The sequence below is a fragment of the Dendrobates tinctorius genome, unplaced genomic scaffold (assembly GCF_039654945.1).
Source record: "Dendrobates tinctorius isolate UK_male_01 unplaced genomic scaffold, ASM3965494v1 ptg000022l, whole genome shotgun sequence".
NCBI classification, from domain to species: domain Eukaryota; kingdom Metazoa; phylum Chordata; class Amphibia; order Anura; family Dendrobatidae; genus Dendrobates; species Dendrobates tinctorius.
In genome coordinates this window covers 98231749-98259075 of record NW_027361690.1, presented here as the reverse complement: position 1 = coordinate 98259075, position 27327 = coordinate 98231749, and the positions used below count along the sequence as shown (strand labels likewise).

The window sequence follows — 27327 nt, the reverse complement described above, 5'->3', positions numbered from 1 at the left end:
GAAGTAGGCTCTTCAACAACAGATGATGTTGAGGTGGTAGGGATTATTATTATTTATTATTATAGCGCCATTTATTCCATGGCGCTTTACATGTGAGGAGGGATATACATAATACATACAAGTACAGTAATCTTAAACAATACAAGTCATGACTGGTACAGGATGAGAGAGGACCCTGCCCGCGAGGGCTCACAATCTACAACATGTTCATCTGAAGATTATTGAAAAGGTAAGGTGTACAAATAAATAAATATAATGTATAAGTGGACAAAATGCTACAAAAGATACTAGTTGAAAACGTTTATATGCTTAAATTACATGAAACTACCCTCTATCAGTTATCATGCAGTTAACAATGCTTTAGGCAAGTTCAACATCCTCCACTCATGCGCAGGTTAGTAGCGTAATCATGTCCCAAGAGTCATATCTACCCATGGTGAGAGTCAGTACCTGGAAGAACACCCCTAACGCGCGTTTCACGTCTGGCTTCTTCTCTGAACCACATATTGGTATTTCCGCATTCCGCAGAAACTGTAGAACAAATATTAGTGCCATTTTTACCCAAATTTTTCAGTGTGAAAGTGTAAAATCTAGGGCCAAAACAAAAGTTTGGTGGTAAGAATGTAATTATATTGTCTTCACTGCCCAATGGTATAACATTCTGTGACCCACCCCAGATGAATTCATACAGAAGTGTAGTTTGTAAAATAGGGTCTCTTATGAAAGGTTCTGTTATGGCACCTCAGGGGCTCTGCCAATGTGACATGGCACCCTCAAACCAGTGAAGCAAAATCTGAACTCTGAATCTGAATCTTTCCTTCTGAGAGTTGCACTGTGCCTCAAAAGTAGTTTTCGACTACATATTGGGTATCGGTGTACACAGGAGAAAATGGAATCTAAAATTTGTTGTGCAATTTATCTTTTTTACCCTTGTGAAAATAAAATAATTGGGGCTAAAATAACATTTTTATAGGAAAAATGTGATTTTATTTTCACGGCTACGTTATAAACTTCTGTGAGGCACCTGGGGGTTCAAGGTGCTCAAAACACATCTAGATACTGTATATTCCTTGAGGGGTTTAGTTTCCAAAATGGGGTCACTTGTGGGGGCTTTCCACTGTTTAGGCATATCAGGTGCTCTCCAAAAGCGACATGAGACCCACAGACCATTCCATCAAAGTCTGCATTCCAAAACATCACTCCTTCCTTTCTGAGATCTACCATGTGCCCAAACAATAGTCCCTCCCCCCGCACATATGAGGTGTCTGCGTACTCAGGAGAAATTGCACAACAAATTTTGGTGTCAAATTTCTCCTAATACCTTGTGAAAATAAAAAAATTGACTAAAGGAACATTTTTGTTGTAAAAATGTGTTTAAAATTTTACAGCTCTACGTTATATACTTCGGTAAAGCAATTGTGAGTTCAAAGTGCTTACCACACATCTAGATAAGTTCCCTGAGGGGTCTAGTTTCCAAAATTGTGTCACTTGAGGGAAGTTTCTACTATTTAGGCACATGAGGGGCACTTCAAATGCAACATGGCGTCCACTAATTAATCCAGCAAATTTTCCATTCAAAAAGTCAAATAACACCCTTACAAGCCCACAGCAGCACTCAAACAGTAGTTTTCCTAAAAACATATGGGATATCAGCATAATCAGGAGAAATTGCAAAACAAATTGTATGGTGCAATTTCTCCTGTTACCCCTGTGAAAATGCAATATTTGGGGCTAAAATACATTTTTGTGGAAAAAATTTGATTTTTTTTATTTTCATGGCTCAATGTTATAAACTTCTGTGAAGCACCTGGGAGTTCAAGGTGCTCACCACATATCTAGACTAGTTTCCAAAATGGTGTCAATTGTGGACAGTTTCCACTGGTAGACAAATGATAGGCTCTCCAAACGTGACATCGTACTCTAATTATGCCAGCATATTTTGCATTCAAAAACTCAAATGGTGCTCCTTACCTTCCGAGCCCTGCCGTGCGCCCAAACAATGGTTTTCCCCCACACATGGTTTATTTTCATGCTAAGGAGAAATTTCACAAACAATTTTTTATTACATTTTTTACACTTGCAAAAATAAAAATATTTGGTTCCAAAGTAAATTTTTTGTGAAAAAGTTAAATGTTAATTTTTTTCCACATTCCAAAAATTCACTTGAAGTTCCTGAAGGGTAAATTTCTTTAATGTGGTTTTGAGCGCCTAGAAGGGTGCAGTTTTTAGAGTGGTGTGACTTTTGTTTTTTTGTATGTCATATAGACCCCTCAAAGTCACTTCAAATTCTATTTTATATGAGAAAGCTCTCTGATTTAAGGGCATACAAATTAAATATTTCAGGGTTTTTTCACAAATAAATGCAAGTCATATCAAAGACGTTTTGCCACTATCATAATATACTGTCCTCATACACGTTAGCAAAGTGTGTAGTGAGACATATAGCTAAATAACTATGCTTAGAGCAGGCTATTTAAGGAGCATAAAGAAAATGAGTGATGTGTTTTCTCCTCGGAAGCATGGAGGAACGATGGCTGCTGTTCCTTTCACAGTGTCATAATAAGACCACAATGCAACAGGAACAATCGCACAATGCCCTAGGAACTTCCCATAATACATTGCATATTAAACTAGAATCTATACATTATACTGCCAGCAGATGGTGCTGTTACCTTACAATATAAAATATAGGAAGGATTAATACACAGAAAAACACATTGTCTGTAATAATGGAGACATAAAGAAATACGACTAAAACTTCAGACAGCAATTATACTGCTTGACAGAACATATGAAGTACAATATGTCATGAAAAAAACTGCCTCAGAATCAGTGGAATCTTTTGAACTATTCCAGAATTATTACCTCATAAAGTGAAAGTGATCAGAATTGTAAAATTTTGCCAGGTCATGAAGGTGAAAACAGGTTTGGGGGAGAAAGGGGGTTAATGATACTGGCTGTTTGTGTTTCAGTAGCTAATTTTGGTAGCTTGATTCCTTTTTTACATTTCTTTTTGAGATTTTTATACTCCTGAAATGCTATTTCTGTATTCATGGCCTTTAAGATTTTGAATGCCCTTTTTTATCTTATTAAACCTTGCAGTCTTATTTATCCACAATGGTTTCTTTTTAATCTTGGACATTTCATTACTCTGGGAAGAAGGGGAGCAAAAAACAAAAATGCAAAAACGGAAAATTGCAACGTGGTGAAGGGGTTAAAATAGTTTCTGGGGACATTTGTGCTCTGCATTATTATATGCTTTCTAAACCTACAACGAAATATCTACCGTATATACTCGAGTATAAGCAGATCCGATTATAAGCCTAGGCACATAATTTTGCCACGAAAAACTGGGTAAACTTATTGACTTGAGTATTAGCTGGGTATGCTTTGTCCCCTCATGCCTGTTTTGGTATGCATGTCTCCCCCGTCCCTGTCCTTGTATGCATTGTTCCTTATCCCCTATCCTTGTATGCTTGGCTCCCCGGTCCCTGTCCTTGTATGCATGGCACCCCCATCGCTGTCCTTGTATGCATGGCTCCTAATCCCCTATCCTTTTATGCATGTTTTCTATTAAAAAACAGACATCCTACTTACCTTAGGCTGGTTTCACATTTGCGCTTTTGTGCGCAGCGCATCGTGCGCACCAGTGCGCATACGCACTGCGCACCTATATTTAACATGACGTGCGCATGGTCTTGCGCATACTTGCGCTTTCGTGCGCATGCGTTTTTTTGTCTTTCGCGCCAGGCGCGTCAGAAGCAACATGTTGCATTTTTGGTTCCGCCCTGTCTCGTCAAAAAAACGCATGCGCACGCTTGCGCACGGAATGCGCAAAAACACCACATTGGAGCCTATGGGAGCGCATACATGCGCATGGTCTTGCGCACGCTTGCGTTTTTATGCGCATGCGTTTTTAAGATAAACACGACTGAAATGTGGTCTAGACAGTAAAAAAAAAATTAAACCAAGGTGATAAAATGGTGTGGGCACTGCACTGGGATTCCACAATACTTTAAGGATTGCTCACGAGTGGACACACAGCACAAGCTGCACCAATGTAAGTATGAAAAACCTAATGTCTGGCTGAAATTTCAATACATTTCTATGTACTTATGTCTCTTTTTTTTTTATTGCAGCATGTCTTCATCTGGTGAGGAATATGTCCCCGGGACAGGGCAAGAGGCAGAAGTGAGTACCATGCTTCCGTATGGATTGGAAAAAATAAACACATGTGGTTAATTTTTTTTGTTTAATTTTCAGACCTCATCCTCCATCACGCCACCACCACCGGAGGAACGGCAGGAGCAGCAAGGCCAAGTGCGGGCGGGAAGACGTGATGTAAGTACAGACGGACTGTTTTTTTTTTTTTACTTAATTTCTATGCTGGTTTATTTTCTTTTTTTTTTTAACTGCATTGAAAATTCTTTCAGGTGTTTATTTTTTTTATGTTTTTGGTAAATTTTTATTAGTATTTTTTGGTAATTTTCCTTGTTTTTTTTGCTGCTTTTTTGGTTACAGATTTTTTTTTAAACTTAATTTCTATGCTGGTTTATTTTCTTTTTTTTTTTCGGTATTTTTTAAAGTATTTTTTTTAAATTTTCATGGTTGTTTTTTTCGATGTTTGTTGCTTTTTTTGCATTTATTTTCATTTAAAACAAAAAATTTTTTCATGGCTTGTGTATCAATATCTAAAGCTCAAAGTGTGTATGTGTGTATGTATGTGTGTGTGTGTGTGTGTGTGTGTCATGGTATGCCTAGGTTACTTTAGGCAAAAACCCCGGGACCCCTGCGATGTCCCTCAGACTAGGGGAACCCTGTCTGTCCCTCTACCCAGGGTTTACACTGAAAGTGTGCCTGCCTGAGCCTCCACCCTGTCCCTGTCTCCTGTCCAGCCCTAAGCTGAACCCACCTCCCTCCACCCAGTGAGGGGACCAGACACCAGACCCCACAAATACGTATGGACAGGGGTAAAAGAAACACCACACAGTTAATACAATAATGTGCAAGGGCAACCAAATATATATATATAACAGATTGGAGAAAGAACCACTGAGGGATATACTGCACCAGATATCAGACGCTCCAACACCACCACTGCTGACCGGTATTGCTAGCACTAGGCTAAAGCTATAGTCGGCAACGCCCATAGTCAGGACGAACTATTTAAAGACCAATGGCGTGGCCCAGCCCTCAGCCAGCATGACAACCTGGTTAACCCTATCCCGACTGGAACAGAATACCCAACAGGGTATTACCGCTGTCTGCCGGACACCCTGGTGTGAACAGTGTCCGACATGACAGTACCCCGCCTTCTACGAGGGACCTCCGGAACCTCACCATGTCGAGGACCTGGCTTGTCTGGATGGCGACGATGGAACATAGTAACCAGTCGATCAGCATGAATGTCAGAGGCCGGCACCCATGTCCTCTCCTCAGGACCATAGCCACGCCAGTGGACCAGGTACTGTAGAGTGCGACGCACAACCCTAGAGTCCACCACTTTGGACATCTCAAATTCCAACGCGCCATCCACCAAGACGGGAGGTGGTGGCCCGGGGGGGAACCATCCACCAAACCCACGACCTTCTTTAGCAATGCTTTGTGAAATACATTATGAATCTTATACACAGCCGGCAACTCCAAACAAAATGCCACGGGGTTGATCACTGCGGAGATTCTAAATGGGCCAATGAACCTGGGACCCAACTTAAGTGACGGTATCTTGAGCTTAATGTTCCTAGTAGATAACCACACCCAATCACCCACACACAGGTCCGGACCTGGCACACGTCTGCAGTCAGCCACCCGTTTGTACCTGGAACCCACCTTCAACAAGCGCTGCTTGACTCTCCTCCAAACAGACGACAATTGAGCTACCAAATGGTCCTCCTCAGGGACGCCAACTGAGCACCCCTGACGCAAGGTGCAAAATTGAGGATGTTGACCATACACACGAAAAAAAGGAGATTCCCCAGACGATTCCTGGCAATGGTTGTTTATTGCGAATTCTGCCAGAGGAAGAAACGCTGACCACTCTTCCTGATTGTCGGAAATAAAGCAGCGCAAGTATTGCTCCAGGTTTTGGTTCATCCGCTCAGTCTGTCCATTCGACTGAGGGTGGAAAGCCGATGAATGAGATAATTTGATTCCAAGGCGAGAACAAAAAGCTCTCCAAAACTTTGCCACAAACTGCGTACCTCGATCAGACACAATGTCAGACGGGACACCATGAAGTCTGACCACCTCGCGAATAAATATCTGAGCAAGAGTCTTAGCATTGGGCAAAGACGGTAAAGCAACGAAATGTGACATTTTGGAGAACCTATCAACAATTACCAAAATGACCGAGTTCCCTGCCGAGGCGGGCAAGTCAGTAATAAAATCCATGGAAATCTCAGTCCATGGCTTACTGGGCACCCCGAGAGGCTGCAAGCTACCAGCGGGACGGGAACGAGGAGTCTTGGCCCGTGCGCACGTGGTACAGGCAGCCACATATGAGGCCACATCCTGCCGGATTTTAGGCCACCAAAAACGACGCGATACCAGTTCCAGAGTGCTCTCAACCCCTGGATGACCTGCCAGTACCGTGTCGTGATGTTCGCCCAACACTCTAGAGCGTAGATGTAGCGGCACAAAAGATTTATTAGCAGGCAACCCCGGCGGTACCACCTCCTGAGCCTCCGCAATCTCTGCCTCAATCTCTGTCGTGATGGCAGATACCACCACACCCTTTTGGAGAATAGGCACCGGCTCTTCACATAACTCTCCACCAGGAAAACACCTGGATAAAGCGTCTGCCTTAACATTCTTCGACCCAGGTCGATAGGTAACAATGAAGTTGAACCGGGTGAAGAATAATGCCCAGCGAGCCTGTCTGGAGGACAGGCGCTTAGCAGATTCTAAATAAAGCAAATTCTTATGGTCGGTTATCACAGTAATCTGATGAACAGCCCCCTCCAAGAAGTGTCGCCACTCCTCAAATGCCAATTTGATGGCCAATAATTCCCTGTTGCCAATATCATAATTACGCTCCGCAGGCGACAGCTTCTTGGAGAAGAAGGCACACGGATGCAACTTGGCCCAAGAAGGGCCCTGAGACAGTACAGCCCCCACTCCAACCTCCGACGCATCCACCTCCACGACAAACGGTAAGGAGACATCAGGCTGCACCAGAATGGGCGTTGAGGCAAAACTATTCTTGAGGAATTCAAACGCCTGTACCGCAGGCTCAGACCAGTCAGAAAAGTTGGTACCCTTCTTAGTCATGTCAGTCAGTGGTTTGGCAATCATAGAGAAGTTCTTAATAAATTTCCTATAGTAATTGGAGAAGCCAAGAAATCGCTGAAGCGCCTTAAGATTATCAGGCCGATCCCAATGTAGTACCGCCTGCACCTTTGCGGTGTCCATCTTAAAACCTGAGGCGGAGATTATATAACCCAAGAACGGTAGCTCCTGTACGAAAAACACACATTTTTCAAGCTTGACATAGAGCCTGTTCTCTCTGAGCAACTGCAGAACCTGTCTAACATGCTCTATATGTGTATCATGGTCGCGAGAGAAAATGAGGATGTCGTCAAGATAAATTATAACGAACCTCCCCAACAGCTGAGAGAAGACATCATTAATGAAGTGTTGAAAGACCGCAGGTGCCATAGTCAACCCAAACGGCATTACCAAACTCTCAAAGTGACCCTCAGGGGTATTGAACGCCGTCTTCCACTCATCCCCCTGACGGACTCTTATAAGATTGTACGCCCCCCTGAGGTCCAGTTTGGAGAACCACCTGGCACCAACCACTTGGTTGAATAAATCGGGTATAAGTGGCATAGGGTAAGGATCACGGACCGTAATCTGGTTGAGTTCTCTGAAATCCAGACACGGGCGTAAACCGCCATCCTTCTTTTTAACAAAGAAGAAGCCAGCAGCCAGAGGAGAAGAGGAAGGTCTAATATGACCCTTGCTCAGGCTATCCGCAATGTATTCCTTGAGAGCTAGCCTCTCGGGACCTGAGATATTAAACATTCTAGCTTTAGGTAACTTGGCCCCTGGTTTCAACCTAATAGCACAGTCATAGGGGCGATGCGGTGGTAGTTCTGAACAACCCTTCTCAGAAAATACATCCGCATAGTCCAGCAACGGCTCCGGGATACTGGGGGTCAAAGCGGAAATACATGTAGCCAGGCACTTCTCCTGATACTCCCTGCTCCACTGAATTATGTCCTGGGTCTTCCAATCAATAACAGGATTATGCATTGACAACCATGGAAAGCCCAGAACCATCTGAGCTGGTAAGTTACTAAGCACCTTACAAGTTACCCGCTCTGAGTGTAATACTCCAATGTGGAGTTGTATATCCAACACACACTCTGTGATCTCCCCTTGAGACAACGGGGAAGCATTGATGGTAACCACCCGGATGGGGTTCGGCAATTTCTCCAACGGAAATCCCGCTGTATGCGCGAACGTCTCATCAATGAGATTGGCAGCTGAGCCACTATCAACAAACACTGTAATAGAGAGCATTTGCCCCCCAAGTGCTACCCTAGCAGGGAGCATACACTGGGAAACCATGATGGAGGATACACAAAGGCTCAGACTAGACTCCTCCAAACCCTCTGAGCCTATCAGTTTTCCGCCGGTGCGCCCTTCTTAGGTACCAGGGGGCAAGCGTTAATAAAATGTCCTCCTTTGCCACAAAAAAAACAGAGCCCCTGCCTTCTGTGCCAAGGACGTTTAGGCTTGTTACTCGGTGACTGTGCTATACCAGCGATCTGCATGGGTTCCACGGATTCAGCCGCAGCAACCTCACCGACCACTCCCCCACCTCCCGGAGGCAACGAAACCAGCGCCCCCTGACGGAGACGTCGGTCTATGCGTACTACAAGTGCCATCGCAGCCTCCAGAGAGGCGGGAGTCTCGTACATTAGGAGAGTCTGTTTAACCCTTCCAGAAACCCCATGCAAAAATTGACTTCTAAGCGCAGGGTCATTCCACTGCGTGTCCACCGCCCAGCGCCGGAATTCCGTGCAGTAATCCTCAGCTGGTCGATCACCCTGTAGCAGTGAGCGTATCTTAGACTCTGCTAAGTTTAATATATCCGGATCGTCAAAGATCAAACCCAGAGCAGAGAAAAAAAAATCTACAGATTCAAATGCCGGTGAGTCTGAAGGGAGTGAAAAGGCCCAGGCCTGTGGGTCACCACTCAGCAAAGAAATCACCAAGCCCACGCGTTGAGCCTCATTACCTGAGGAATGTGGACGCATACGGAAATACAATTTGCATGACTCACGAAACACCGTGAACTTACCACGATCACCAGCAAATCGTTCAGGAAGGGGAAACTTGGGCTCAGCTGCCCTGGCTGCAGCCTCAGCAGGTACTGCAGGAGCTGACAGGCCTTTTTGCTGGACCGCCCCCCTGAGTTCAGTGACCTGTATGGATAGAGCCTCCAGCTGCTTGGTTAGGGAAAGTATAGGATCCATAGTAAGTAACCCCTATATTCCCTATCTATACCTCTTTTTTTTTTTTTTTCTCTCACTTTATTATTTGGGCCGACTATAATGTCATGGTATGCCTAGGTTACTTTAGGCAAAAACCCCGGGACCCCTGCGATGTCCCTCAGACTAGGGGAACCCTGTCTGTCCCTCTACCCAGGGTTTACACTGAAGGTGTGCCTGCCTGAGCCTCCACCCTGTCCCTGTCTCCTGTCCAGCCCTAAGCTGAACCCACCTCCCTCCACCCAGTGAGGGGACCAGACACCAGACCCCACAAATACGTATGGACAGGGGTAAAAGAAACACCAAACACAGTTAATACACAAGGGAATACAATAATGTGCAAGGGCAACCAAATATATATATATAACAGATTGGAGAAAGAACCACTGAGGGATATACTGCACCAGATATCAGACGCTCCAACACCACCACTGCTGACCGGTATTGCTAGCACTAGGCTAAAGCTATAGTCGGCAACGCCCATAGTCAGGACGAACTATTTAAAGACCAATGGCGTGGCCCAGCCCTCAGCCAGCATGACAACCTGGTTAACCCTATCCCGACTGGAACAGAATACCCAACAGGGTATTACCGCTGTCTGCCAGACACCCTGGTGTGAACAGTGTCCGACATGACAGTGTGTGTATGTTTGTTTGTTTGGGTATATGGGCACGGGACTATGGGATGGCGGATATGTATGATGGTATATGGGCACAGGACTATGGGATGGAGGATATATATGATGGGTATATGGGCATGGGACTATGGGATGGAGGATATGTATGATGGTATATGGGCACGGGACTATGGGATGGAGGATAATTATAATTTTCTATAACTAACCACAGTTAGTTACTATGCCCGGGCAGCGACGGGCTCTTCAGCTAGTTTTTGAGATTTTTTTTTTTAAAATCTTTCAAAGATTAATGTTTGTCTTTCTTTTCTAGGCTCCACAGCGGGAGGAGGACCTCGCCCTGGACAACGACGAGCTCATCCGTCTAGTCCAGGAGCGAGTCCCGTTGTGGGACACCCGTCACCAACTGCACTCGGACAACGTGGTGATCCGGCGGCTCTGGAACGAGGTGGCCGCATCGCTGATGGATGGCTGGGACAACGCCTCTCCCCGGGTCCGCAAGGATTTTCGTAAGTATTTAAATGCAGTGTGATGCAGCAGTGATCTTGGCCGGGATCACCCAACTGTGTGTGATGCTATTAACTCCATGGAGTTTCTATCATCACACACAGTTGGATGATCACAGCCTCCAGTGCATAGTCTTACTTTTTTTCTTTTTTTTTTTCCACCACAGTGAACAAAGTCAGAACCCGTTGGCGCTCGATGAAGGACCGCTTCAACAGGGATATCCGTCAGGAGAATCAGGTTCGCAGTGGTGCTGCGGCAAGGACCGGCACGAAGTACAGATACCATCGTGCCTTGGCATTTTTAAGACCGGTCCTTGCCTCCCGAACGTAAGTATTTTCTAGTTGTATTGTGTTTTATTCTGTGCTTTTCTATTCCACAGGAGTTGGCGATTGTTAATTTATGGTAGTAATTTCTTTCTTTTCTTTTCACAGCACCTGGAGCAGCACCCTGCAACCTGGGCCCGAAGCGGTCCTTCATCAAGCTGCCCCGGACCCCTCCCAGCCATCCATCAGCGAGGAAGCACCTTGCAGGTCTGCACCACAGTCATCTGGAGACCAGGAAGCTGGTCGCTCAGGTGTTCCCCTGTCCCAGGTCTCTGCCACTGGTTTTGCGGGCACTTCCCGCCAGCAGCGGCAGAGGACCTCGGACAGGCCTCTCATGCCCGAGTTCGTTGAATTGAGCTCGGTCTTTCAGAGTAGCCTCAAGGCACTCTCCGATAGACTTGAGAGTGGTTTCCTCCTTTTGGACCAACGCTACAAGTCTATCGAGGGTCGCCTTGAGCGCCTGGAAGTCGACCTCGCCAGACCAGCGCATCATTTTTATGCCCAAATAGCTCGGGACACGGCGGAACACCTTACCCCTGACCTCCAGTTGACTGTCATGCAGGCCTGCAACAATGCTTTTATGCAGGCTATGCAGCAGAGTAGGATTATGCAGCAGTCAGCGGTGGCATTTCCACCGGTGCCACCCCTGACTCGTTTTACAGCATTACCTACTTCTGCTGCATATCACTGCACAGCCACCACACTTCCAAGCCTCGCCGGACACCAATATACCGCCCCAAGTCCGAGTGCAGCTGGACACTTACCCGCCAACACCATGCCAAGCGCTGCTCCTGCCTGGCCCACCACTGCTGCCGCCACCACCACTGGATGGCCCGTCGTCACCACCCCTGCCTGTAGCGCCGCCACCACCACCACCAGCGGGAGGACCACCCCGGTATGGACCGCCACAGCCATCACGCCTGCATGGACCGCCACCACCACCAGCACCACCACCTCGGAGCAGCATCAGCTGGGGGACCCGCATTCAATATTTACGGCCCCTGCCAGGACATCCACCACCACCAGCATGCCACAGCAGGTACAAGATCCTGGCAGGCGGTCCACAAGCGCCAGGCGGTCCCCCAGCTCCAGCCAGTCCACAGCCTCCAGGCGTTCCAGAGGCTCAAGGCGGTCCAGAGGCTCAAGGCGGTCCAGAGGCTCAAGGCGGTCCCCTGGGTCTAGCCAGTCCTCAGGCTCTAGCGAGGACAGCAGCAAGACGACGGGCCACCGTCATAAAAAAACAAAGATGAGGACTCTGACCATCCCTCCTCCCTCACCTCCCACTTCACAACTTTCCTTGCCTCGGCTCCCTTCCCCCACTTCTTTGGTTCCTCCTTCCCCTAGAACCCCTTACTCCACCCAAAGCCGTTCCTCATCCCTCCACACCCCCCAGTTTCCACCAACTAAAAAATAAGTAAAATAAATGTTATATTTTTATTTCAAAATAATGTTTGGTTATTGTGTCTTTCGCCGCCTGCACACACTGCGCCGTACACTATGGTTTGTTTTTCTTTAGTTTATACCGGATGGTCAGCCATACTATATTTCATTTTTTTATTTTTTTATTTATATATATATATATATATAAATATATATATATATATATATATATATATATATAAATAAAAAAATAAATGAAATATAGTATGGCTGACCATCCGGTATAAACTAAAGAAAGGGAAACCACCATAAAAAAAAAATTATATATATATATATATATATATATATATATATATTTATATATATTTATATATATATATATATATATATATATATTTATTTTTATTTTTTTTTTTATGGTGGTTTCCCTTTCTTTACTTTAACCTGGGCAGGTGAGTAGTGGAGTTTATTAAGACACAGTACACTGGGTACAGGTATAAAAAAACATGTATTTTATTTTTAACAAACAACAAAACTATTAAACCATTTGATCCTGCCATGCTACACGACCCACATCGGATAAAAGAAGTCCGCAAATTGGTCCCTCATTTGGGCAACTTCGACTGAGGACCGAAGAAGGTGCTGAGTAAAATCTGGCAAAGGGTTGGCAGCAGGCTCATCCATGTCAAAGTTCGGCCGCTCCTTTGCCATAACAAAATTGTGCAGAACCACGCATGCCTTCACCACCTCATCCACTGTTTCCATCTTGAGATTGATGGCGGTGCTGAGAATTCGCCATCTGGACACTAGAATGCCAAAGGCGCACTCTACAGTCCTGCGAGCCCTCGTAAGCCTGTAGTTGAAAATTTTCTTGGGGTGGTCCAAGTCACGGCTGGAGTACAGCTTCAGCAGGTTTGGGCACATCTGAAATGCCTCATCCCCAACCACTACAAATGGCAGTGGTGGAGTTTGGGTTTGGGGAAGAGGCCGTGCCAGTGGAAAATTGAAATGGTTGCCGTACAACCTCCAGCCCATATCAGAGTTCTTAAAAGTCTGTGAATCGTTGCCCCGTCCGAATGCCCCTATGTCCACCGCCACAAACCGGCAGTCTGCATCCGCAATGGCCATTAGGACTGTGGAAAAGTACTTCTTGTAGTTGTAGTACTCAGAGCCACTTCTTGCAGGTTTTGTGATGCGGATGTGCTTCCCGTCCACCGCTCCTAGGCAGTTCGGGAAATTGCAGACTGCCCAGAATTTCTCCGATATTTGAAGCCACTTTTCGGCAGTGGGCAATGGCAGAAACTCCGGACACAGAACATCCCACAGAGCCCTGCAGGTGTCGGCAACAATCCCGGATAAAGTAGAGATTCCCAGCCGGTACTGGAAATGCAGGGATGAAAGACTCTCTCCAGTTGCCAGGAACCTGCCAAACATAAAAAGAAAAAATAATTATATTTCTGTCTTGGGTATTACTAAAAACACTGAAATTAAAAAAGTACATGGCCTAACTATTTTGCATGTTTTTTTAATACAACATAGCAAAAAAACATTTTATAAAGGCTTGGGATTAGTACATGCCAGAAGAAAAACCATTATGCAAAAAAGCAATTTCCCAAAAATAATGTTAAAATTAAATAGCCAAAAAAAAACCTAATTTTTTGGATCAAAAAAAAAAAATGGGATTAGTACATGCCAGAAGAAAAACCATTATGCAAAAAAGCAATTTCCCAAAAATAATGTTAAAATTCAATAGCCAAAAAAAACTAATTTTTTGGATCAAAAAAAAAAATGGGATTAGTACATGACAGAAGAAAAACCATTATGCAAAAAAGCAATTTCCCAAAAATAATGTTAAAATTCAATAGCCAAAAAAAAACTAATTTTTTGGATCAAAAAAAAAAATGGGATTAGTACATGACAGAAGAAAAACCATTATGCAAAAAAGCAATTTCCCAAAAATAATGTTAAAATTCAATAGCCAAAAAAAAACCTAATTTTTTGGATCAAAAAAAAAAAAAAAAAAAAAAATGGAAAAAGCCAAAAAAATTATGCAAACATAACAACATACATACCGTAAGGTGACAAGGAGCCTTTCTTAGGAAGGAATGGCACGCCGGAGCTGAGTGTCCCGTCTCCGGATGTTTCCTTCAACCATACCCAGCAAGTCAAGGAAGCTTTCCTGGGACATCCGTGTATAGTCAGCAAATTTCTCCGGGTTTTCCTGTAGCTTGCTGTACAGCGTGTGATATGCTCCACGGCTTGCCCGGAGTTCGATGATTGGATGCCTCCAAAACCGACGCCGCTGCCGTCTCTGCTGTCTCTCCCTCTCCCTTTCTTGCTGGCAACAAAAGGCATACGCCTGAGACAGCGCGATGTCAAGATCCAGCTTGAAGCGGAAATTATCCAGACGCAGGTCCATCTTGACACCGGAAACAGCAGCAAAATCTGATGAATTCAGCAGTACAGAGTCTATAAAACATTCCAATGACTACGCCCACTGGTGACCCATTGGTGTTCAAGGATTTTTCTATTGTGAAATGTCACACCTAAAAACGCATGCGCATAAAAAACACAACCGCATGCAAAAACGCATGTAAAACGCAAGTAACGCTGCGTTAATTTGACGCGCGTTTGTTTTGCGTTTTTCTTTGCGTTTTTTATGCGCACGATGCGCTGCGCAAAAAAACGCTAATGTGAAACTAGCCTTACCTGCACGCCCTCAATGCATCTCGTTCCAATGCCAGCAGATCTTCCTGCCGAGCGATCACGTGGCCCTTTTCATTAAGGTAATGAATATTCACTCCCCACCTATGGGAGTTGAGAGGTGTGCATATTCATTGCTTTAATGAGCAGGGCCATGTGATTGCTCGGCCGGAAATGCTGGCTCCGTAACCAACGAGATGCAGCGAGGGCGCGCAGGAAGGTGAGTGGGATGTCTTTTGTAAGCCGGTGGCTGTGAGTGCCACTGTGCGCACTATGAGGGTATGTGCACACGCTGCGGATTCTGCTGCGTTTCCGCAGCGTTTTAGGCTCTGCAGAAACGCAGCAGATTCTGCTGCGTTGTACAGTACCTTTATTTCCTATGGAAATAAAAAAAAGCTGTGCACATGCTGCGTGTTTTTCTGCGCGGTTTTGCTGCGGTTTACAATCCGCAGCATGTCAATTGTTTGGTGCAGAAACGCTGCAGTTTTACACCTCATCCATTATGAGGTGTAAAACCGCAGGGCAAAACCGCAGAAAAAACGCAGATAATCCGCAGATAAACCGCAGAAAAACCGCAGCACTTTGTCCTGCGGATTTCCTGCGGTTTTCTCTACAAAATCCGCAGAGACTAAAAACTACGTGTGCACATACCCAAAAATGAATATTCATTTTTCTTTAGCAGCGGGCACAGTTACAGCCACCGGCTCCTGCCTTCTCTGTGATCCGCTGCTTTGCCACTCCCCCTCCCCCGCCAGCCCTCTGGGACAATTGACTCATTTGTGATGGTGGGATATGGTATGTGGATATTATTTTGTTTGTATTAATAGCTGTTGTTGCCATCTGATATCTGCCCCCACAGTACTGTACTGTTTGCTAATATGCTAATGACATATTGACCTAGCTTGTTGAAACAATGAGCCCCTGCAACCTTCCCCCCCCCAACCTGTGAATGAGGAGGGAGACTTTTAAAATATAAGTGTGGTGAGACACTATCTCAGATCATGTATGGAACTATGATATGGTCACAGCACCTAAGAGAAAGAAGAGTAGATGGCTTATGTTATCCTCTCTGCTGGATTGTTGGACTCTCTTTTTCCCAGGGCTGTTATCCTGTTACTGAACTGCATTCATGTTCTGGACTATCTTATCCTTTGTGTGGTGGATCGTATATGGACCTTTCATATATTTGCCTAAATAAAGGTCTTCGGATTGTTCACTCTTCTTTTGCTCTGTTGATTGTGTGATACCAGAGTTGGACCCAGTGACAACTGGTGGCAAGCAGTGGGATGAACAGAGCATAACCAAATGGAGAACCACTCACAGAGTGAGTGCAGAAATTTGACTGTATCCAGTTTACAGGAGAGAGCCAGAGACCTGGGCCTGAACTACCAGGGACTGACTAAAGAGGCCTTAATTGATTTACTGGTGGGTGCTAGCCAGACCACCTACTCCCATATGTGTGAAAGACAAGCGCAGGAGACGGGGACCCCCGCACCAAAAAGCAAGTGGGTGGTGTGATACAAAGAAGAGATGGCAGTTCTGGGCAAAGGTGTCTCTCAGGAGTATAAGAAGGAGGCTGCTCGCTGAGCACAGCGGAGACAAGAAGCAATGGAGATCAAAAGAGGGAGTAATGTAATGTGGAGTGTAAACTCCACAATCCAGGAGCCTGTACGGATCACCAGGACAGACTTTAAGCCATTTGATAAGGCTTCAGGAGATGTGGAGGGGTTCTTTAAGGACTTTGAGCTGCAGTGTGTTGTGATGGAGGTACCCAACTCTGGCTGGATGCGTTTATTAGTGGGACTCCTGAACCGAAGCATGGCGGAGGCTTACCGAACCATTGACTCCCAGCAGAAAATGGATTATAACATTGTATCCTGGATTACCATGCTATCACCCCAGACTCACATAGGGCCCAGTTCCAAGACCTCCAATGCACCACGGGGGGGTTGTTTAGGATGTATGCCCATAAGATGTCCCAGGCATGTCGGAGATGGCTGGAAGCAGAAAACGCGTTTACTGTGGAAGATGTTCCTTATGGAACAATTTTTTGCCAAGTATCCCACAGAATTAAGTGAATGGGTCCGGAAGCGTACACTGTGCACTGTGGACAGAGCTGCAGCTCTGGCCGATGAGGACCTTACTATCTGACCGCAATGGAGGAGGCTTCTGGACAATTAACCACAGCCTGCTCCCTCGCCCCCTCAGACTATATCTGCCCTTCCACCCAGCCACAGGCCGATGACAATCACACCTCACAATCCTGGGCCCCCACAGTTCTGACCATGACCTGGGGATATCACCGAGAGGCGATGTTATGGGTGTGGCCAACCTGGGCATTTGTAATCCAGCTGTCCTTCAAGGATTCGAAGGGAGCCCCACGCAGCCCCAACTTGTCCAGTGCATCTTGTGCACTCCATCTCTCCTGAGGAGGAGTTACCACCACCCCCACCTGAGTGGACCACCGACCATGGCACCATAGATACCCCTCCTGGAGTGTACGGAACCCAGCCTTTGTCACTCAGCTAGCTAGAGCAATGGCAGCGACACCTGCAGGATGCTTTAATTGATGGATACAAAGTGTTAAGATTTAGAGGCAAGGGGGCATTCCTGACTATCGCTTACCCACAACCCGAAGCAATTCACCAGGGCCCAGGAATTCCCATTTTCCTGGCAGGAGGTGCCCTCAAATATATACAGCGAGCTTCTGTACGTTTGGATTATGCTACTAGCTAGCTACTTTGGCTAGTGAACAACAGCGAATGGCCCAATCCAGACAAAAACCTGGTATGACTGTAACACCAACACCAGGACCAGGGAATTTATAGAAAGATTATTGCTTCCCCTGCCAACAAGCTTCAAGCAACATGGGAAGGCCCTTATCAGGTTGTCAAGAAAATTAATGACACTAACTACGTTATTGCCCTGGACCCTAGTGGTCGATGACAGAAGACCATCCACATCAACATACTGAAAGAATATCATGACCGATCTATGCCTGTTCTAGCCGTCTGCCACCTCCAAGTGATACCGCAGAGGACGAGTATCTCGCTGATCTTCTCCAGGTAGCCCAAGAGGGAGGATCTCTGGAACAAGTGCCCCTGGGCTCCCATTGCATATACAAAAGAATGATATTTTCTCTGTACTAAGACCGTGGGCTGCTGCTTTCTCCTCAAGACTGGGTCATATTACTCTCACCAGCCACCTTGTGGAAACCTCTGGACAATGCCCGATCCAGCAGGCTGCCAAACGGGTTCCAGAGGTTGTTCAAGGAATGATAAAGAGCGAACTGGAGGAGATGAAACAACTGGGAGTTATCCAGCCATCTCTTGGGCCTCTCCTGATGTCCTGGTCCCCAAGAAGGATGGTACAACGTGGTTCTGCGTTGATTACAGATGACTAAATGATGCCACTAGAGATGAGCGACTTTGCCTTTTTTCGGGTCGAGTCGGGTTTCATGAAACCCGACTTTCTCAAAAGTCGGGTCGAACGAAATCGGCCAATTATCGTGAAAAGTCGAAGGCTGACTGAAACACGAAACCCAATGCAAGTCAATGGGGAAGAAAAGTCGGCAGTGAGTGGAGGACAGGAAACACACCTACAGTGCCCATTTTAATGCCAAAAACATCAATTCTTATTACTTAAGCTTGTCAACCTTAATTTACTTTATAATAATAGTTAGGCATTGAAAACTGGGGGTTATTTGGCTAAAGTTGTGGGGGGGGTAGGGCTGGCTCCAGATTTTCGTGGGCCCAGGGCCAAAGAGTTTCAATGGGCTCCTTTAACACATGCCACAATTCATGATCCTCTGATACGGCAGAGAAATAGCGGTATAGTACAATGAAAAATACTTCACTTCTTACATCTCATGACTGATATCCATTTTAAATTTTCCAATAGCTCCAAAAACGGACAGTATATTACTCCATACAGTATTATGGCCACCGCATAGTGCGCTATACAGAGTAATGAGGCCCATATATTTCTCCATACAGAATCATTGGTCCCATATAATGTTTGAAACAGTATATGATGAGCTCCACATAATGCTACAGTATATGTTGGTCCCCATGGATGAAGCTCCACTGTGTTATGGGCCCAAATAATGCTCCATATATAATGGGCCCCATTTCTAATGCTCCAGTGCAGAATGGGCCCTGTAAATGCTGCTCCAGTGTCTGATGTCCACCTTTGAAATGCTCCAGTGTATGGTGGGCCTCATATATCATTCTCCAGAGTATAGTGCTCCCCAAAAATAGCTGTCCCAACATTGAAAACAATTAACAAGTCTCCTCGCTAGGGAATCCCTGTACTAGTCTGGACTCCTCGTCATCCCCATCTTCCATCTCTCTGCACTTGCACTGTTTAGGCAGAGGGCGTACAGACGTGATGTCATCGCGCTCTCTGACCAGAATGTCACTGTCAGGAAACGCGGAAGACGTCACGGCGGTGGAGCAGGGAGAGGTAAGTATTTCAACTTTGCAAGTGCTGTGATCCTGAGCAAGCAGGGGGGGCCCACTCATTGGCGACGGCACTGGCACAGGGCCCCTTATAGTACGCTGGTGTGTCTGACGGTGGGTGCTCACCCACACCGTCAGAGACATTTGATTCTACTATGAGGGACCTTGTGCCAGTGCCGTTGCCAAAGAGTGTGCCCACCCACCTGTCCAGGGCAACGGCACTCGCACGGGTGTGTGCGCCAGGTGGTGACCCCGGCCCTGTGGGGGGAGACAGCCCAGTTAGGGAGGTGGAAAAATTGGCATATGTTGATGTTGAACATTCAGCAGCTGCAAATGGAGTAATTGGAGAAGTCCACGGAAGAGGAGGACAAAAGCAAGCCATTTTTCTGGCAACCTACGTGTCAGCAGGGGAGGGTGGGACAAAATCCTTTGAAACCCATGCATGGTTCATTTTAATGAAGGTTAGATCATCAACATTTTGGGTCGACAGACAGGTCCTTTTTTCTGTCAGGATTGATCCAGCAGTACTGAAGACTCGTTCAGATAACACACTAGCAGCAGGGCAAGCGAGCTCCTGTAAGGCATATTGTGCTAATTCAGGACAGGTGTCAAGTTTACTGGCCCAATAGTCAAAGGGGAATGACCGGTGAGTGAGAACATCGATATGGGAGGAGAAGTAGTTTGTTACCATAGTTGACAACTGCTGTCTCCTGTCACTTTCGATCGATGCAGTATTACCTGTCGTGTGAGCGGTACTTGAAAAATCAGTCCACAACATGGTCATGAAACCCCTGTGTCCAACGCCACTTCAGCTGTGTGCACCACGAACACCTCTTGTTGCCCCCTACGGCTCGTTGGAAAAACATCACCGCTGCTGTGTGCTGGGAATGCCTCAAACAAACGGTTTACCAGAATTGCTTGTTTGTTAGCCAATATTAGCTCTTGGTTCTCCTGTGGCATCATGTTTTGGAATTTGCCTTTATAGCATGGATCCAGGATACTGGCCAACCAGTAGTCGTCATCGATCATCATTTTGACAATGCGGGGGTCCTTTTTTAGGATCTGCAAGGCATAATCAGACATGTGGGCCAATGTTCCAGGTGTCAATGATGCACTGCGAGTGCTGGGTGGAGGAGCACTTTCTTGCAAATCCACATCCCTCCAGTCACGCACAAACCCTGTACCTGACCTTGCCACACCAACATTTTTTCTTGCCCCCTGAGAAGCATCCTCCTCCCCAAAATAATCATCCCCATCATCCTCTTCCTCCTCTTCCTCTTCTTCCTCCACCTCGTCCACAAGACTTCCCTGACCATAAAATGGCTGACTGTCATCAAGGCTTCCCTCCTCCTCTTCCTCCTTGGCTTCAGATGCCTGCTCCTTATTGTGCGTCAAGTTTGCATGAGCAGACGCATAAGTGGGATGCTCATGCTTATGATGGCGTCGTCTGCGCTTACTGGGTCGCTCTCCCAGGGCTGTGGGGTACTCGGTACTGGGCCGGTGTCAGGGGGTTGTGTCACAGCAGCGGTGACCCGGTCTGTGGCCCTGGGCGCCCAAGCAATGGGGAGATGTAGTTAATGGTAGAATAGTTCGTGATGCCACCCGTGGTGTTTGGCAAATATGGTATAAGGCCAACGCTGCATACAGATCCGCTGGGACTGATGGTATGTGCAGCTTAGATGGTAAAGTTCCCCACAGGTGGAGCTGTAGTCCCAGGGCAGTGTTGATGTAGCTGGCATGGGGATGTAGCAGTGCCGAAAGCATAGGGAACAGACAAGACACAGCGGTTGTAGTTTCTGTACCTTTACTGAGTATATGCAGTCCAGAGTCCTGATTACAGATGGTATTGGAGCAGGTTAGCCTGGAAGCAGATCAGGATTCTCTCTCAGCAGAAGGGCTGTGCAGTCTCCTTCCTAGCACTTTGTAGTGTGAAGCACTCCAGTACTTAGTTACTCTGAAATGCCTCTCTTCGGATGTTCCTAGAACTTGTATGACAGACAGCTGTAGCCTCTCTCGGGGACTACTCTCCTGAGTCCTGGCTCTCCATTCAAATGCTGTTATGTCCCAAGTCTTTGGTGAGAGCAGGGCATTTACAGCCTCCTACTCCTCTGGTATCTGTGGCAGGACCGTTAGTATCCGAACCACCATGGAGACCAGGCTCCAGTCTTTGCGCTCTAGCGGTGAGGGAGCTCTCCTCCCGGAGCTCAACCTCCACCCCGCTTCACACGTCTGCACACGTGGACCTCCTCACACTATCTGACTACTCCTTCCTCCTGACCCTCAGAGAGCACTCTGCTCCTCAATCCTGGTTCAGAGCTCCCCCTGCTGGCCAGAGTGGAACTGTGTTGCATGCATTAGGTTAACTGCTGGAGAGACCCATCACTGCTTCCAAGTCTGGAATTACCCTCCCCTGGAGGAAGGAAAAGCCAGTGTGGCGACCATACTCCTTGGGGCGCCACACTTACCAGCCGTGTGCATTCCTCAAAACACTGAAGGACTTTACAGAGGTCTTTCAGCTTCGACCACTGCACAGCAGACAACGCCATGTCTGCCTGCAAACTGCCTGCCCCTGTATCCTCCCACAAATGAATTACAGCCTGCCTCTGTTCGCACAGCCTCTGAACCATGTGCAGGGTGGAGTTCCACCTTGTTGCAACGTCGATAATTAGGCGGTGCTTGGGAAGGTGGAGCAATCGCTGCAGCTTCTGCATAAGACTGGAGTGTACGGGCGACCGGCGGATGTGCGAGCACAGTCTTCGCACCTTATGGAGCAGGGCTGTTAACTCTGGATAATTATTGAGGAAGCACCGCACCACCAGGTTCAAGGTATGAGCCAGGCAAGGTATGTGTCTAAGTTTTGAAAGGGCTATGGCTACCACAAAATTCCGGCCGTTATCACTAACTACCTTGCTTGCCTCAAGATGTAGACTGCCCAGCCATGACTCAGTTTGTCGCTGCAAGTAGTCGGCCAGTACCTCCGCAGTGTGTCTGTTGTCTCCCAAACACATCATCTTCAACACAGCCTGCTGACGCTTACCACTAGCTGTTCGATAGTGGGACACCTCATGTGCAACACTGGCAGCTGCGGATGGAGTGCTCGTGCGACTGCGCTCTGTGGATGAGCTTTCGCTTCTGGAGGAGGAGGAGGGTCGAATGCCTACAGCCAACTGTTTCCTATACCGTGGGCTAGGCAGCACTGTCCCACCGTCGCTGTCCCCTGTGGACCCTGAATCCACCACATTAACCCAGTGCGCAGTGATGGACACGTAACGGCCCTGGCCATGCCTACTGGACCATGCATCTGTTGTGAGGTGCACCTTTCCACTCAGTGATTGCTTGAGTGCATGGGCAATGCGGTCTTTCACATGCACGTGGAGGGCTGGGATGGTTTTTCGTGAAAAGAAGTGCCGACTGGGTAGGTCATAGCGTGGTACTGCGTAGGCCATGAGCTCGCGGAAAGCTTTGCTTTTAATCAACCGGTAGGGCATCATCTCTAAGAAGATTAGTTTGGCAATGTGGGTGTTCAAAGCCAGTATACACGGATGAGAGGATGAGTACTTTCTTGTCCTACTGAGAGTCTCTGGTAGGGTGAGCTGGACTTGAGAGATGCATATGGTGGAACTAGCGGTGGGCATGGCGGACTGAGAGAGGGTTGGTGATGGTGATGGTGTTGGTGGTGTTGCTGATGGCCTAGATTCAGTCTTTCATAACAATAACATTGTGATTCCATGACTGCTTTGCCCTTGCGACGACACCTCGACATTTGCTGCTGGTGGTGTGCTAACCGGTGGGCTTACAGTGGGGGAAGCGATGTAGCACTGCTGACTACCTTCATTCGGAGCAGGTGCACATGTGGTACGTGAGGTTTGGTAGTCCGTCCACGCTTGCCAGTGCATGGTGGTTAAATGTCTAAGCATGCAACTGGTATTCAAATTTTTCAGATTTTTCCCTCAGCTAAAGGTCTTTGCGCACTTCTTAAAGATAACTTTTGCCTGATCATTATGATTTTGTTCAAAAAAGTGCCACACTGCACTTTTCCTACTATGGAAGACATTCTGAGACCTTGCACGCTGTGCTAATTTGACCGTCTGGCCAAGCTGTCCTGCAACTCTTTTGGTTTTTGTAACACGTTTTTGGACTGCTACGGTCCTGCCAGATAACAGCTGTTGCGATGTCGTTGCCTGCTGCGGATCTTCCTCCTCTTCTGAGCTATTGGCAGCGGCACCATCTTCCCCCAATGGATGCCAATCTGGGTCAACAACTGGGTCATCCATCACCTCCTCTTCAATTTCATGTGTACCTTCCTCTGTGTCACTGTGTAAGGTGGTATAGTATGCGGGAAGGGGCACCTGAGTTTCATCAGGGTGTGATTCTGCCTCAGTACACTGCGAGGACAATGTAGTGCTCTGAGTGAATGTACCAGCAGAAAAATCTAGCAGTGGCTTTGCATCAGTGCACTCCATGTCAGATTCATCTTGGACTGGGGAATTCATGATTTGACTAACCCAGGCATGGTGTGTGAAGAGAGCTCCATGGAGTAATCAGTAGTGTGGCCTGCCACATCCTTCACTTTTGGTAGGGGTGAAGGACACAAGGAAAGGTCTTGTTCCTGACCAGGAGCCTCCAAAGACGACTCAGTGCTTTTATTTTTTGAAACTTCAGAAGAGGAGGCGAGAGAGCTGGAGGCTGTGTCAGCAATGTAAGCCAAAGCTTGTTCATGAAGCTCCGGCTTTAAAAGTGGTTTACCTACTCCCAGAAAAGAGAGTCTTTGAGGCCTTGTGGAGCCAGACGATGAGGCAGGCTCAACACCTCCTGCCTTAGGTGCTATTGTGCTTTTGCCACTACCAACAGATGCAACACCACCACCACCACCATTGGGACCAGCTGGCAACCCCCGCCCACTTCCATGGCGTCTTCCACCATACTTGCTCATTTTTGTGAAAATGTACCCAAAATACCACCAGCTATATGGTACTGTAAAACAAGGTAGAAGATGTATCTACTATTGGTGAGAATTTGAATCTCACTATAGATTTGAGGACGCAGAACTATTGTCTCTGGCCCAGTAGAGATTACATCTCAATGTAACAGACTGAAATTGGATGGTGTATGACAAGGTGGAGGGTGTCTATAGGATTGGTGAGAATTTGGATCTCACTATAGATTTGAGGACACAGAACTATTGTCTCTGGCCCAGGAGAGATTACACGTCAATGTAACAGGCTGAAATTGGATGGTGTATGACACGATGGAGGGTGTCTATAGGATTGGTGAGATTTTGGATCTCACTAGAGAATTGAGGATGCTGACAATGATGCTCTCAGTCCAAGTATGGACGCAGGCAGCCTAATAAGCAGGACTGCTGCACAGTGCACACACAAAAGGGTGGAAAAATGAACCCTTGTGCAGAAAAGAAGAAGAAAAGTATTTTTGCTTTTAAAAAAGCAGCTTGCACAGCAGTGTGCAAACAGCAATGCAGCTATCAGGGGGCCTTATAAGGCAGCCTAATAACCAACAGAGCTGATGCACAAAAATAGAGCCTCCCCTGTCACTGCACACAAACTTTTGTGTTGTACAGTGGAAATCGCTACCAGCAGAAGCAGTTTTTTGTTTTTTTCTTCCCTGCCTAACGCTCTCCCTACAGAATCATCAGCAGCAGCTCTCCCTATGCTAAGATCGCCATAAGTAAGATGGCGGTCAGCGTTCACGCCCTTTTATAGCCCCTGTGGCACCACACAAAGCCAGCCAGTCACTTGCATGCCCTTCTCAAAGATGGTGGTGACTGATGCCTATATCATCGCGTTGCCCACAGTGTGCGTCCTCCATCATTGGCTGAAAAAGGGCGCTGGAAGCATCTTTTGAAATGCTACTTTGGCGCTCTAAGCGCCGACCTCATTGCCGACCTCACGCTATGGTTGGGTTTCATTTCATGTAACCCGACTTCAGCGAAAGTCGGCGACTTTTGAATATGACCGACCCGTTTCGCTCAACTCTAGATGCCACCAATAGTGACTCTTATCCCATGCACAGGATTGATGATCTATTAAATCGTCTAGCCAGTGCCCAATTTGTAACCATGTTAGACTTGAGCAAGGGATACTGGCAGATACCCTTAACAGAGGATGCTCAGGAGTGCTCAGCCTTCTTTACTCTACTTGGGCTTTTTGAGTTCCTGAGAATGCCCTTTGGGAAGAAAAATGCCCCTGCTACTTTCCAGAGATGGGTAGATCGACTGTTAGAACAATGTCAGGATTTTGCATGTGCTCACTTGGATGACATTGCCATTTTTAGTACAACTTGGGAGGAACATCTTAAACGCTTGGGCATAATGATGGACTGTATCCTTACTGCAGGACTGATCATTCACCCTGATAAATGCCAGTTGGGAATGGCTGAGGAGCAGAATCTCGGGCATAAAGTAGGGGGTGGGACCCTAAAGCCCGAGCCTGCCAAGGTGGAAGCCATTAGTAACTGGAGTAGACCCTATACTAAAGCAGGTACTTACATTTTTAGGAACTGCTGGTTACTATAGAAAATTTGTTGCTAATTTCAGCACCTTGGCCAAACCTCTAATTTATCCTGACCCGCAAGAACATGCCTAGGACTGTGACGTGGACGACCGAATGTGAGGATGCCTTTTTAGCATTAAAGACTGCCCTCAAGACTGCCCTCATATCTTGGCTGCCCCTGACTATAAGCACAGGTTCCTTGTGCAGACAGATGCATCAACTTTCAGGATTGGGGCAGTACTTAGCCAAGTGAACGCCGCCGGAGAAGAGCATCCTGTTGCTTTTGCCAGTCGGAAACTACTGGATTAGGAAGTTGCATATGCCACCATTGAAAAGGAGTGCCTTGTCATCGTATGAACACTAAAAAAATGGAAGCTATATTTGTATGGCAGAGGCTTTACAATTGTCACAGACCACAACCCCCTCATGGGTCTCAACCACGTATCAGGGGACAATAGAAGATTGCTACAGCTTCTCCAGATGACATGGCTCCCCAAACCTTCACTGATTGTGGAAACTTCACACTAGACCTCAAGCAGCTTGGATTTTGTGCCTCTCCACTCTTCCTCCAGACTCTGGGACCTTGATTTCCAAGGTCTAGTGTTGAGTATCCACAATCAATGATGGTTTCGGGAACCATGTCATCTATTGGTGTAGGTCCACTGTGTTTTATCAAGACCAAAGTCAGCGCAGACGTCTACCAGGAAATTTTAGAGCACTGCATGCTTCCTTCTGCCTACAAGCTTTTTGGAGATGGAAATTTCATTTTCCAGCAGGACTTGGCACCTGTCCACACTGCCAAAAGTATCAGTACCGGTTTTAAAAACAACAGTATCACTGTGCTTTATTAGCCAGCAGACTCGCCTGACCTTAACCCCATAAAGAATCTATGGGGTATTGTCAAAAGGAAGATGAGAGACACCAGACCCAACAATGCAGACGGGCTGAAGGCTGCTATCAAAGCAACTTGAGCCTCCATAACACCTCAGCAGTGCCACAGGCTAATCGTCTCTATGCCACGCCGCATTGATGCAGTAATTGATACAAAAGGAGCCCCGAGCAAGTATTGAATGTATTTACTGAACATACATTTCAGTAGGCTAACATTTCGAATTTTAAAATCATTTTTCACGCTGGTGTTATAAGGTATTCCAATTTACTGAGCTAATGACTGTTGGGTTTTCATTGGCTGTAAGTAGTGTTGAGCATTCCGATACCACAAGTATCGGGTATCGGCCAATATTAGCTGTATCGGAATTCCGATACTGACTTCCGATACTTTTTTCATATCGGATACCGGAATCGGAAGTT

The 27327-nt window shown here is 46.6% G+C and overlaps 2 protein-coding genes across 2 annotated transcripts in view; both read left to right on the top strand.

The window, feature by feature from the left end:
- Positions 1 to 27327, top strand: part of ADRA1A (adrenoceptor alpha 1A) — a 318230-nt gene that overhangs the window by 228227 nt on the left and 62676 nt on the right. The window lies entirely within an intron of this gene.
- LOC141084336 (uncharacterized) lies at positions 9576 to 12469 on the top strand. Its single transcript, XM_073569020.1, has 3 exons — positions 9576 to 10643; positions 10808 to 10967; positions 11073 to 12469. Exons 1-3 carry the CDS (start codon positions 10598 to 10600, stop codon positions 12376 to 12378), a joined length of 1512 nt encoding a protein of 503 aa, XP_073425121.1. The 5' UTR covers positions 9576 to 10597; the 3' UTR covers positions 12379 to 12469.